Source organism: Dendroctonus ponderosae, unplaced genomic scaffold (genome assembly GCF_020466585.1).
Source record: "Dendroctonus ponderosae isolate FM_Combo_2020 unplaced genomic scaffold, Dpon_F_20191213v2 Dpon_F_20191213_3, whole genome shotgun sequence".
In the NCBI taxonomy this organism is placed as follows: domain Eukaryota; kingdom Metazoa; phylum Arthropoda; class Insecta; order Coleoptera; family Curculionidae; genus Dendroctonus; species Dendroctonus ponderosae.
In genome coordinates, this window is record NW_026018508.1 from 1,340,225 (window position 1) to 1,353,251 (window position 13,027).

Consider the following 13,027-nt stretch of genomic DNA (forward strand, 5'->3'; position numbering starts at 1 on the left):
TACGGTTGGGGATTATCTTTATTATTGACAATAATACCCTTAACCCTTTCTTTCATGGATGTTTTACCGGACCCTTTTGCTATCAATATGGGAATATCCAGATGTGCAATAGAGAGAGGTATATAGATATATTTTATGAATGCTTGATATGATAGCTTCGACAGCTCGAAAATCATCGTAATTTTTAGGTCATTCTCAAATGTATTAATCATGAGACGGTTGAAAAAAAATCTATTTACCTATCTTATTAAAATGTTACTAAAACTTTCACAGTATACTTTATTTTTACTGTTTTACATGGTTAATTAGGTACGCAAAATTTAAATTATGTTTTGATCAATTGCCTAAATACATTATTTAAAGAATAATTCAAATGGACAGTCTTAAAGGTGATAAAAGCTTAATATTTCTCGGTTTTACAAACAAAATGGATATACTCTAAAATAAATTGAAATTTTCGGGGTCAAAATGAAACTCGGTAACCAGTATAGTCTGCCTTGCACCGTTTGCCTTATATTTTAAACTTATTAAATACCCATTTAATGTTAGTATCTGTTGCCTCACCCTGTATGGTAGTGTTTGTTGATCCATTTTTGTGAATAAACTATTGTTGGTCCAATTGTTAATGTTTGTCAACCACAAATTGGACCATTTTGTCTTTCAATTATTTCTGCAGGATAAAGTTCGACCAGCCAAAATATTGGTTTCGTTTTCCGATTGAATGGATTAATTTGCCAATGTGAATGTAATTTTAGATCAGAGTTATGCGGACCTGGTATTTAGAACCATACCGGTTGCTGTTATACAGTTAGTAAATCTGTTCTTGTTTTACAAAACTGTAAAATACTGCATCCAGATCAAAAACGAAATTAAAAGAATGAACGAGACGAATAATCAAAGCAAGAAGTTTTTGATCAACAAAGAAAGGTAATAATAATGTAAATAACTTTTATGTCATTTATGTAAAAATTTTGCTAACGTATACATTTCAAATAATAGGCAATTAGCTACACCGAAATAGTATATTTTACAGCTGTTAATCTATAAATTTAGGAAATTTTTAAGCGAATGTAAAGAAATGCGAAAATATGATATCGAATGTACATAAATGTAATTTTCACTGAGCTAGCGTATTCATTTAAATTTTTTGTTTTAATAATTTTTAATTTAAAGTCTTTCTACTTCACCATTTTTATTGAATCTAATCTAAAATAACGGACTTCTGGAACGGATGCGTTTTTCGGGTTTTTCAGTCATCGTGCTATCGAATGTATTCCTGATATTTCTCATGTACAGTGTAAGCTTTCAAGCAAACCAATTTTGAAGATGTTGCCCCTCGTGCTTGCGAAACAAAACATCAGGAATAAATTTAAATTYACGGCKGACATAAATCCCGGACAACACACCARTTTCAACAAAAAATGCCCGCAAAATCTTCTTTGCGTAACACTAAAAGTTAGTAACACTAAAGTTTTACACACAAACACGTAACACTAAAGTTTTACTTTCTCAAAAATTTAGCATTATTGAACAGCAATTAGGACCGAAAGAGAATTAAAAAGAAAGCTTAAGATAAGTTGCAGCATCAAAATTTGTTCAATTGGTACACTTCAACTCTTCAAAGGCTCTCTGTAAGACTTTAAAAGTAAACTTTAACAAATTTTACTTGGCTTGGGAATTTGAATACAGTTTGTACGTTAAAACGAGACATTGAATAATGTCGAACACACGATTTAACTTGAATCACATTTTCTGACAGTTTTAATAGGATTTTTGTAACTACAAAATAAAACTTTATTCCTGATATTATTTTGCATTTAAATCTCTAAATTATTTTATTGACAAATATTTATAAGTGAATACAGGTATATTGAAGCCAACAAGATCAAGAAGCAATTCGAACTGCTGAATTGATAATTCGTATATAGTTATAATAACTTTGAAAACATTTTCGTTTTCTTATTCAACTTGCGTTATCGATATGCATATTCAAGTTTTTAATGTTTCAATATCACACTAATCACTCCAGTTCTGATCATTTATTTCAGCAAAGACGCTAGTCAAAAATTAAAGGCTACATTATCCTTCAGTCTAAATGTATATTTTGTCATTTGGCGCAGATATTTGGAACAGCGATAAATAAAGCAAATTGTATTACTTGTTTTGCTAAATTACCTTATTATAAGGGTCTTTATAATACTTGTCATTTAATTCTCAGTAGATCTGCTGTAGGTATCCTGAATAAATGCCAATTGAAAACATCGCAATTACTAAATGGCTAGCAATTTTGAAGAACCGTACTATGCACCAGTTTAGACATTTGTTTAAAAATTAGAATTGAAATATTTCAGGTTTATTTTAGTAGCCAAACTATCTGTAATAATGGGAATATCGTACGTGTTTGAAGTCGCATCTTCGTTTTGCGATTTTAGTCAAACAGAACCAACCAAATATTTAGAAATTGTGTGGGATATTATAAATTGTTTACAAGGTAGGTAACGCATTAAATAAGATTATAATGGGAATACACAAATTTTTCTCACTATTTATAAGGCTGAATTGTGTGGTCAAATTTGTTGAGTGATAAGTTGTTTTTTCTTATTTGAATGTTTACTTGTGAACCAATCTATAGTATTATAATTGTTGAATTATTTAATCTGATTTAATCTGATTTGCTTTCAGGTGTTTTTATTTTCATTATTTTTGTCTGCAAAAGAAAAATACTTGAAAAATTTGCTTCCCACATTAGAATTTTGAAACTGCGAAAAATATCAATTTCATCAGGAGCCACATTGACCACCAACTTGTCTTTGGATAAAGATAAAAACGTTAAGTTGGGCGCATAATGGATAATGCAATTAAGTTAATGCCAGTCTTAAGGAAAGTTGTAAGGGCAAATCTTACCTGTCTCTATCTATAGTTATGACTACAACTTTAATTGTTATTTTTAAGTGAGCATTATTGATAAAAAATACTAAATATACAAAGTATTCTATAAAACATTTGATCATAAATATACAGGGTGCCCGGTAAGCAGATAATTAAAAGAGTTCTGCTAGATCATTTGGCTGAAAAGATTTTACCTAAACTATATTAAGAAAAAAATGTCTGGCTCCTCCGCTAATGATTAGGCAAAGTTCTTTAAAAAAATGTTTTTTAAAACACCTCTAAAATGATTTAATGAAACTTAAACTAAATAAGACTCAAATTTTGACGATGTAACCGAATTCATCCGCTTTGGCCAAGTGATGAATTCTTAAGGGTCTTGGTCTCGAAAACTACTAGAACTTTTTGTTTCGTCGCTGGGAGTAATTTTTTTGCTTGGATGGACTAGTTTTTGCTGATATTTTTCTGGCCTTTGTAAAATCCGGTAGTTTTCACAGTTTTTGCGAAAAAAAGGTTTTTCTCACCAATTAACAAATTTAGAGATTCATTATTTTTTTGCTTAAACAAACCTTAAATTAAGTTTGTTTTTGTAATATGGGGAAAGTTTTTATATGAATTTTAATAAAACTTAATAAGTCTGAACTGAAACGCTTCCAAAGAACGACCGGCCTAAGACCTTGACCATGTTGGTATAATGTAAGTTAACAATTATAAAACGTTTAAAATTAATTCATAATAAAATAATATTGCTCATTCTGTATCCCGAGTTCATGAATGTTACTCCTTTTATGATTTTGTCCATCAGGAGGTTGAATAAAAATGGACTAAATAGATTGGATGCCTGTTGTAATATTCTCCCGCTTTGATTTGCATTCTGTTAGTAGTGGTAAGGTGAATACCGTTGTTACTATGTTAGCAGGGACTTCTTTTTCCTTTAGGAATTGTATCTCATCTTCCAGACAGACTCTGTCAAATGCCTTAGCAAGATCGATGAAGCAAATAAATGCTCTAGTGTTTTTTCCTTTTTTTGCTTGATAATAAATATGACATGGGTTGTTGATCTATTCTTTTTGAATCCTTGTTGTTTGTTCCCTTCTGATTTCTATTTGCTCCTCTAGTTTGCCTTTGAGAAACCATGTAAATAACTTCATTGTTGAGCATAGAAGAGTTATTCATCTGTAGTTTTGCTCCTTGTTTTATGCCCTTTTTTGTATATGGGAATTGTGACGCTGGTGTGACAGTCCTTCCGGATGTGTTCAAGATTTTCCTAAACAGTGGAGTGTTCAAGATTTTGTTAAACAGTGTCGCCAGTATTTTTGTTTTGTCTTAGAATATTGTATTACACATTCGAGCATTGAGATCTCCAAATATTACGATTTTATAGGAGTTATTGATTTTGACTACTGATGTCTATAATGATATATATGTACTGATTCTCAATATAATGTCTATGAGCCTTCAACAGGTTTGGATATATCGGGGGCGTACGTACTTATAAGATGTAATTAATTTGTCGTTGCTATCTTCTATGCTTTGTGCATATCTCTCATGCAGTAGAATAAAGAAGCAATCTCCCGATTGTGCTCTTTCATGCTTGGTATTTCCGCTCTAGAATAGTATGTAAACTCCAAGTTTACATGTTCATTTTTTTCTCGTTTTTTTCTTTTTGTTTCGTTTACGAGATCCCGCAGATATCTATGTTTTGTTTTTGCGTTTCGATCATGATTTCTTGATCTCTTCCATTTCACAATGTTATGTTCCAGCACGCAACTCTGGTGATGTTGGGTTTATGATTCCAGTTTCGTTTTTTTCTTGTCATAGCGTGGGGCGACTTTGTGGTAATTCGTCCAGTTTCCGTGGCAGTGTCGGACCGCCAGACATTTTTCAGATCGTTTTATTTAGATCCAAAGAATGTCGCACTACTCTTTTAATCATGTGCTTACGGGACACAGCATCTTCTCTGGTAAACTATTTACGTAAGAATAATACTTCAAATTTTACGTAAAGTTAAAAAATCCAACTATAAATTAGTGTTCCGAGTTGAAATTTCCAACTTAAGTGTCGCATCTTAAACACGTATGTCCTGTATATTCAAAATTCTTTATCAAAAATGCTGTGTTAAATATAATAAAATACGTGTTCCAATTCTAATTCTGAAGGGAAATTCCTGGAATATTATTCAAATAAATTTTTTCCATTATTAATCCATTGGATATTAATGTGAGTGATATAAAGTATATGAGAACTAGGTAGGCCTGGGTTAATCAGTGAATTTTTAGGAGTTGGCGTAGTGCTACGCAAATGGCTTGATGCTCTAGACACACACCGGCGCAGTAACTCAGTTCTGTTGCTGGGAAAATGTTGATTACCTTTTTTCAGTTTACATGACAGTTAAATTTAGTTTAGTAACATTTATTAACAATATTTTCTTAAGTTTCTAAAAATTTTAAATATTTTGATACCAAAGTTTTACTTAAACAATCTTAAGGTATTTTCCGCGAAAAATTATGATATAAATTTTATTAGAACGCTCGCCTCCTTCATTGGTTTGTATAAAATTTTGACATCTCTTTCCAGCTTCGAACTTGGGACAAAAATAAATTAAATAAAATAAAAAATAAAGTAATTTTCTATCAAAAAACGAACAGAACAAGCAAAAGCTCATAATAAATTATTTGAAAAACTCGTGACCTCCATTCCTCTGAATAATGTAGAGTTTGTTAAAAAATTTGGTTATTTAGTTTTGACTTAGTTTTTCTTGCTTTACTTTCTACTCAAATACGCTCTATTTTTTGTACAGTTTCACTTACAAATACTGACGATCTGGAGGACTTTTAGGCCAAAAATCACGAGATAAATTTATAATTAAAAATTATTTTACAAAAACTTTTTTCAGCGTCGAATTCGGGACAACAATGAAAATAAATGTCTCCCGTCTTTTCTCGAAAATCATTAAGATTTTCTGAAAAACCGAGCACCACAATAAACGTTTTTGATTGAAAAGGCAAAACAAACCATTATTTTCTGATCATTTAATACTTTTTCACAATAATGGGGACTTTTCAGCCAGAAACGACAACATTAATTTTGCTTGAAAATTAGCCTCATTTATTGCTTTACAGCACTCTTTTCAGCTTCGAATTTGGCACAAAAACCATGTAATTTTATTTAGTTTTTTACCGAAGTAACCGAGTAATTACAATTATCTTGAAGAAACATAAAGCAAAAGTTTACAAAAAATAATTATTAGAAAAAAAATGTCCGCCCTCATCGCTCTGACGATTTTGTAAGTTTCTTTAAAATTTCAGGTCCAGTTTTAGCAAACTTTTTCTTAGATAATTCTTTCTACCCAAAAAATGCATTTTTCTAAAGTTTTACTTAAAAATACTGACAATCTTCAGGTCTTTTCTGTGAAAAATTATAAGATACATTTTATTGGAGCACTCGCCTCCTTAACTGCATTGCAAATATTTTTGAAAATTCTTTTGCTGTTTCGAACGGTACGCAAAACCTTAATAATTTGTTTTTTTGTTTTTTTTTAATATATTTCCTTGAACAGAAAAAGCGAGAGTTTATAATCATTTATCTTAAAACTGGGGTTTTTCCACTTTTGGGTCAATATTTCTAAACAACACAGTCTCTAAACAGAAAACCGCGTTTTATTCTAACATTTTAGTGTAAGATACTAGTAAAGTGAGTCTTTTAAGCAAAAAAAGTAGAGATCAATTTTACAAGAAAACTCGTCGTCTTTATAGTTTGGGCCTTCGTTAGACTGTCCTGTGGCTGTCTTTTTTAAATAAATGACTTATAACAACTCATTAACCGATGCGTTATAACTCGTTAACTCAGAGAGCGGCAACAACTCAATGGCTTATTCAATGTAGTGTTACCCAGCCCTAATGAGAACCTGCATGAACTAAATTGAAAAATGCCAAAATAAGCTGTAATTATGTTTTAAAGGTATATGTGAAAGCAATTATAATACATCTACATCTTCTATTTGTTCTTATCATTCGTAAGTATTTATTACCATATTTAGTTGTAAATATTTTTTCGATTTAATATCAGCTTAGAATTTGAAATTAAACATTTTTGTTAATTATAAAAATATATTTGCGTTTGTTTAAAGTTAAACATTCTGTCATTTACCATGTCATTTAATTTATTTTCATTAAACGTTAAGAAACCGAATATTTTCTTTTCATTTACTGTGGGGTTGATCATTGTTCTTCTTCCTATGCATTCCTCTTTATTTCAACAAAAGAAGTAAGTTTTTGTCCTCGTAAATACTGTGTGACTTATTTTGTTCCGATATTTTGCATAATTATTAATAAATTATTAAAATGAACTAGTAAAACTTGGTGGTAGTCCACTGATTCGAATAAAAAACAACCTTTTCATTTTCATAGTAAACCATTTTTTATACGACGCTAAATAAAGAGAAAACTGATAAATGCGCTTCTTTCATTCGTTGTTTATCCAGTTTACATCTCTTTATATTCCGGCTATAAACCAACAAGCATTTCATAAATAAATTAGCTAGCAATTTACCGGCTGAATAAGTTACTTAAACGGTCTTCCCATCAAATGGCTAAAAATTCTTTTTGCTGCCGGAAAATAGTACATATTTAACAAACCTATTTGAGTATGTAAACTTGTTCCAGATTTTTCAACTCACTTCGTTTATTATTTGTTGCTTTAGTTTTCCTTGAGTTTGCCTATGACGATTTATAACGAATTTAAAATGTTATGAAGGAATTTTAACATATATATAATATCTTTTGGCACTTTATGATTACAAAGGGTTGTTATTCTTGAAATATTTTCCCTTCTAACCTGTGGCGTTCATGCAACATGAAGCAGTTTTGTCTGGTGCAAGATTTTGAATGGTTTCCAATTGGATCATCGTCATAGCCTTAATAGTAGGTACACCTAGTAGGCTGGTAAATAACGTAACCATAGTAACATTGGACAGTACTAATTGTTTTTGGTTTCTATCCATTCCAGTGCAAGTTTCTACTTGTTTTGTGTCATTTGCAACATCTCATCATTGTTTTCAGCAAGTGTGGTACTGTTTTTAACTCAATTTTCTTGCATTTTTTTTCCTAACTTGTGTGTGTCACTAAAGTGTATTTGGATTGAAATGTCCCCAGGAAGAAATCTAAGTGACTTGTTGAGTTGAGTTGAGTGAATCCTTGTTGGAAGAAGGGCATTTCCAACGTGAGGTGGCCCAAAAGTTGGGTGTTCATCAGACCACCATTGGTCGATGTCTTCAGCGTTTTCGGAAAACAGGTTGCCATGCTAGACGACCAGGGCAAAGCAGACCATAAGACCCACAAACCAAGTGGACGATTGTTTTATACTACTGCAAGCTTGAAGAAGTCGGTTTATTACCGGAAATGAGATAAAAAATCGAATTAACTAAACTTAAAGTTGAAAGCCCTCTGTTTCCTTTTTAGAGCCCTGAGGATGCCTCAAATGTTGAAACGTCGGCCCATGAAACACGGTGTTTTATTTTGCCACCATCTATTGACCGAAAAAAACCCACAGACCTAAATAGGCGTCTTTTACTGATTATAATCACGGTCACTAATTAACCATTACATCAAGTGTATATAAAATTTATAGGTTGTTTCGCAGAAAAAGGCACATAAACCGGAAGAAGGAAAATATAGATTAACCTGATTAAAATTGGGGTTTATGGACCCATTCATTATATCCTAGTAAAACATTATTAAAAAACTCAGTTTATCTTTGCCCATTTATCGACCTCAAATGGCCCAAATAGTTTTGTATATCTATAGGTATACTATGTCTACAGTTGTCTTTGTCTTGGGGGTTTGTTTACTCGAAATAGTTCAAATCTGTCTAGTCATCTATGTTTTTTTTGTAACTGTATTAAATTACATCATATTATTTACGGTACTATGCAGGATACTACTGGGAGATTGTTCAAAACTTTTATTTTCTATTAATAATGATAATATCACTAGATTTTATTTAGTTTGGTAGCAAATAATAAATTAATTGATTAATTTAATAAAGAGATGGCAATAAAAACTGTGTTTTTTGTACGATTGGTAACAACTTTATTGATACATACAGGGTGATTCAAAATTGGCGTCATTCCTTTTAAGGGGTGATGGAGGCTCCCTTGGGGAGTAGGAGAAAAATATTGAAAATTTTTTTTTCGAAAATTTCTCGAAGATCTTAACAGTTGAAAATCGAATTTCAACTTTACTTAAAATTACTTTTACTTTACAGAAAATGGAAGAGCGCCAATTTGAATTAAAATGTAGGTGCAATTATACTTGTCCTCTAATATATCCCTTCTAAAATATATCCTTAGTGAAAATCATCACACCATTACAATGGCTTTGTTCAATTCGAAATGTTCCTGAGTTATAACTCCGCCAATCGGATCGCCGGGGAGTAGGGCATTGAATGAAGTGGATTACACAACTCTCACACATAGAAACGATAGAATTGCTACATGGAACGTTAGAAGTCTTTATGCACCTAGAAAAGTACATAGCGTCTTTTAGATATGACGAGAATCAATATAAATATACTTGGCTTAAGCGATGTTCAGTGGGAAGGGTTGGGGAGTCACATCACCAAGAATGGCACAATGTACTATTCACAGAATGATGAGGTCCCTGCTCGATATGGAGTGGGAATAATTGTCGACAAGAGAGATCAACATACGGTATCCAGTTTTGCCCCATTCTCAGACCGCATAGTTCTACTGAAACTGATTTAAAATAAAATTCTAGCAAATGTTTTCCAAGTAATGCACCTACAGCAGATAAGGACGAATATAACATAGTCATTTTACGAAGAATTAGCTAAGGTGATCTAACCTATCAAGAAACCCAAAGTCCTCATTATAATGGGGGATCTAAATGCGAAGATTGTCCAAAGGGAAGTGACTGGTAGCATCGGCAAGTTCGGACTGGGTCTTCGCAATGAACGAGGAGACAGATTGGTTGAGTTCTGTGAAAGGGCAGACATGATAATAACCTTCTATCAGGTTCCTCCACGTCGCTTTTATACTTGGAAAGCACCATTAAACGGAAAATCAAGTTTAATTAGAAATCAGATCGACTACATTATGATCCGCAAAAGATTCAGAAATAGGTAATATTAAGTCAGTAAAAGTATATCCAGGAGCTGATATAATATCCGATCATAATCCAGTGGTAGCTGCAAATCATGTAAAACTGAAAAGGACTAACACTAAACTACTAAACGGAACACAACTAAGGAACGTATGGACCCTAGAAAACTGAAAGACAATGTAGTGTACAAGAATGTTGCGGGAAACATAAACGACAAATTAAACGAACTAAGATTCAACGACAATTATAATATCACTATTGACCAACAATAGCAAAACATGAAACCAATACTGCAGGATGTATAAAATGCAGCATTGAAATCCATAAAAGGAAAGAACAAGGAATGGTCAATATAAGAACAAAACTGTGCAAATCTATAAGACCATAAACAATGACATCAGAAGTAAAGTGAGATAGGTCAAAGAAAGATGGCTACTTGATGAATGTCGAGAGGTTGAAGCCTATCAAGACAAATACGATTTTTTCAATATTTACAAAAAGATGAAATAAATGTCTGGGAGAGCAAAAGAGACGACAGCCATATGCGTTCGTAAACGAGAACGGCAACTTTATTGTAGAACAGATAGACAAACTGGCAAGGTGGAGCGAATATATACAGGAACTTTTCAAGGATAACCAGATTGAATTGAAAAATCCAGACATGGAGTATACCGGCCCAGAACTCTGACGGAAAGAACTCGAACATGCACTTAAAAACTGTAAACCCGGAAAGGCAGCAGGACCTGACAAAGTGCCTGCTGACCTACTAAAGCTTATCGGAGAAAACTCCATAGATATTCTATCAAAACTGTGTAACAACATTTATGAGACGGGAGAATTTCGTGATACCGTCAATGAAAAATAAAGCCAGGCAATGTTCGGACCACAGAATCATTGCCCTAATGAGTCACACCTTGAAACTATTTTTAAAGATCATACATAAACGAATTTATAAGGAATTAGAACAACACATCAGTGACACTCAAACACTCAAATGAGGAAGGAGGAAGGGCGTGGGAACGGGAACAAGAGAAGCACTCTTCGTACTGAACGTATTGAGATAGAGATGCATAGATATGAATCATGATATGCACTTCTGCTTTATCGACTTTCAAAAGGCATTTTATAGAGTCGAACACTCCAAACTCCAAGAGATACTAAAGAGGAAAAACACTGATAGTAAAGACATAAGCATAATATCCAAGCTCTGTTGCACCAAACAGCACGAGTCAAAGAGATTAATATATGTCGAGGTGTTAGACAGGGATGTGTATTGTCACCTCTCTTATTTAATGTGTATAGTGAGGTTTCTTTGAATCTTTGAAGAAGCGCTCTCAAGAGAAACCGGTGGTGTAAACGGGGAAATAATTAACAACTTGCTATCCGAAGACGATACCGTTATTGTCACCGACAGTCTAGGAGACCTACAACATCTGGTTGAGTTAACAATCATTTTCTGCAATAGAGCATCTATAAATATCAATTACGACAACCTGGAATTGGTATCCTGCTACAAATATCTAGGCACATGGATAACTGAAACAGCAGAACACACAAAAAATCAAATATTGCATTGAAGTAGCTCGCAGCGCTTTTATAAAAATGCATATAATACTCTGCAGCCGAGAAATAACATTAGAACTGAGACCAGAAATGCTTAAATGCTATACAGTATATTCTCCTTTCTATTGTATGGAATGGAGGTTTAAACACTTAAATCAGAAAACATCAATAACATAGAAGCATTTGAAATGTGGTGTTATAAGAGAATGCTGAGCGAATACCATGGGTTGACAAGGTTTCGAATAAAGCCAAATAAATTTGCAGCACCATAAAAAGACGACAACTAGAATATCTAGGAGTCGTTCTAAGAAGAGATAGATACAAGATCCTGAAGCTAATTATTCAAGGTAAAATGAAAGGCAGAAAAATAATATCTTGGGTGCGCAACTTGAGAGGGTGGTTTGGATGCATGTCCGCAGAACTCTTCAGGCGGGCGATTGATAGGGTTCGGGTAGTGGTCATGGTTTCCAATCTCCGATAGTAGCGGAATTTCAAGACTCAGAAGCAATTATACAGGGTGTCCCGTAAGCACATGATCAACAGTACTGCGATATTCTTTGGATAAGAAAAAATCATGGGATGGTCACTTGCCAGTGAGTCAATTGTGGTTTGGAGTTCATCAAAAAACGAGTCTCTCAGGAGTTGCGGTCTGTTCTTCTGGTGCATATACTTTTTCTTCTGGTACATTGATTGTTTGGTCGTCTGACTTTAGTGTTACAGCTATAATTCGTGGGCTGATGTAGTTGCATTCCTTCATACAATTTTCGTATTTTGTACTGATTGCCATCGCAACACCCTCTCATGCTCTTTCGTGCTTTTCAACTACGCTGTAGACCACAATATATTCTGCATATTTCTTTTGTCCTCTTCGTTTCATTTAAGTTTCCTGCAGTTTCCTTTGTGGTTTCTTTTTCCTAGGGTCGGCTGCTAGCCTGGCCCTGGAACCTTCCTCCTTTACTCGGGCATAGGACCATCAGCATAGTCGTCAGCTATGCTGATGCTAGCAAGCTACTCAGTTCACCCAATGACCATACAGGAAGAGTTCACTGGAATTTGAGATACCAAAAAGTACAGTTCAACAGGTCGTAAGGCAGCAGCTCCTCCGTCCTTATCATGCGACAGCTATTCAGGAACTTTTACCACTTGAATTTGGAAGAATACTTCAATTTCGACGCTTCAAACTTCACCAGTAGGGTTATGTTCACTGATGAAGCCGGTTTTACCAGAAGTGGTGTTTGCAATTCCCATAATTTTTACCATTACGCAGAAGAAAACGTTTATGCGAGGCATATTAATCACTTTTAGGTGGAATGTGGAATAAATGTTTGGGCCAGGATCATCGGTATCATCCTCATTAGGCCTTATGTCATGCCGAGCAGCTTGAATGGCCAAAAGTATCTAAATTATTTGAAGAATATTTTTCCGATTCTAATGGAAGATTTGCCTCTCGATTTTCG

The 13,027-nt window shown here is 33.5% G+C and overlaps 1 protein-coding gene across 2 annotated transcripts in view; it reads left to right on the forward strand.

The window, feature by feature from the left end:
* LOC109542562 (G-protein coupled receptor Mth2) overlaps positions 1–5,196 on the forward strand; it is a gene marked incomplete in the record, with an annotated part of 20,902 nt that extends 15,706 nt beyond the window's left edge. The window contains 5 exon segments of one of the 2 annotated variants that reach the window (XM_048664807.1): positions 1–118; positions 756–927; positions 2,352–2,491; positions 2,683–2,887; positions 5,166–5,196. In XM_048664807.1, coding sequence (XP_048520764.1) covers positions 1–118; positions 756–927; positions 2,352–2,491; positions 2,683–2,846 — 594 coding nt within the window. 2 annotated transcript variants of the gene reach the window in all.
* Positions 5,197–13,027: the final 7,831 nt, after the last annotated feature.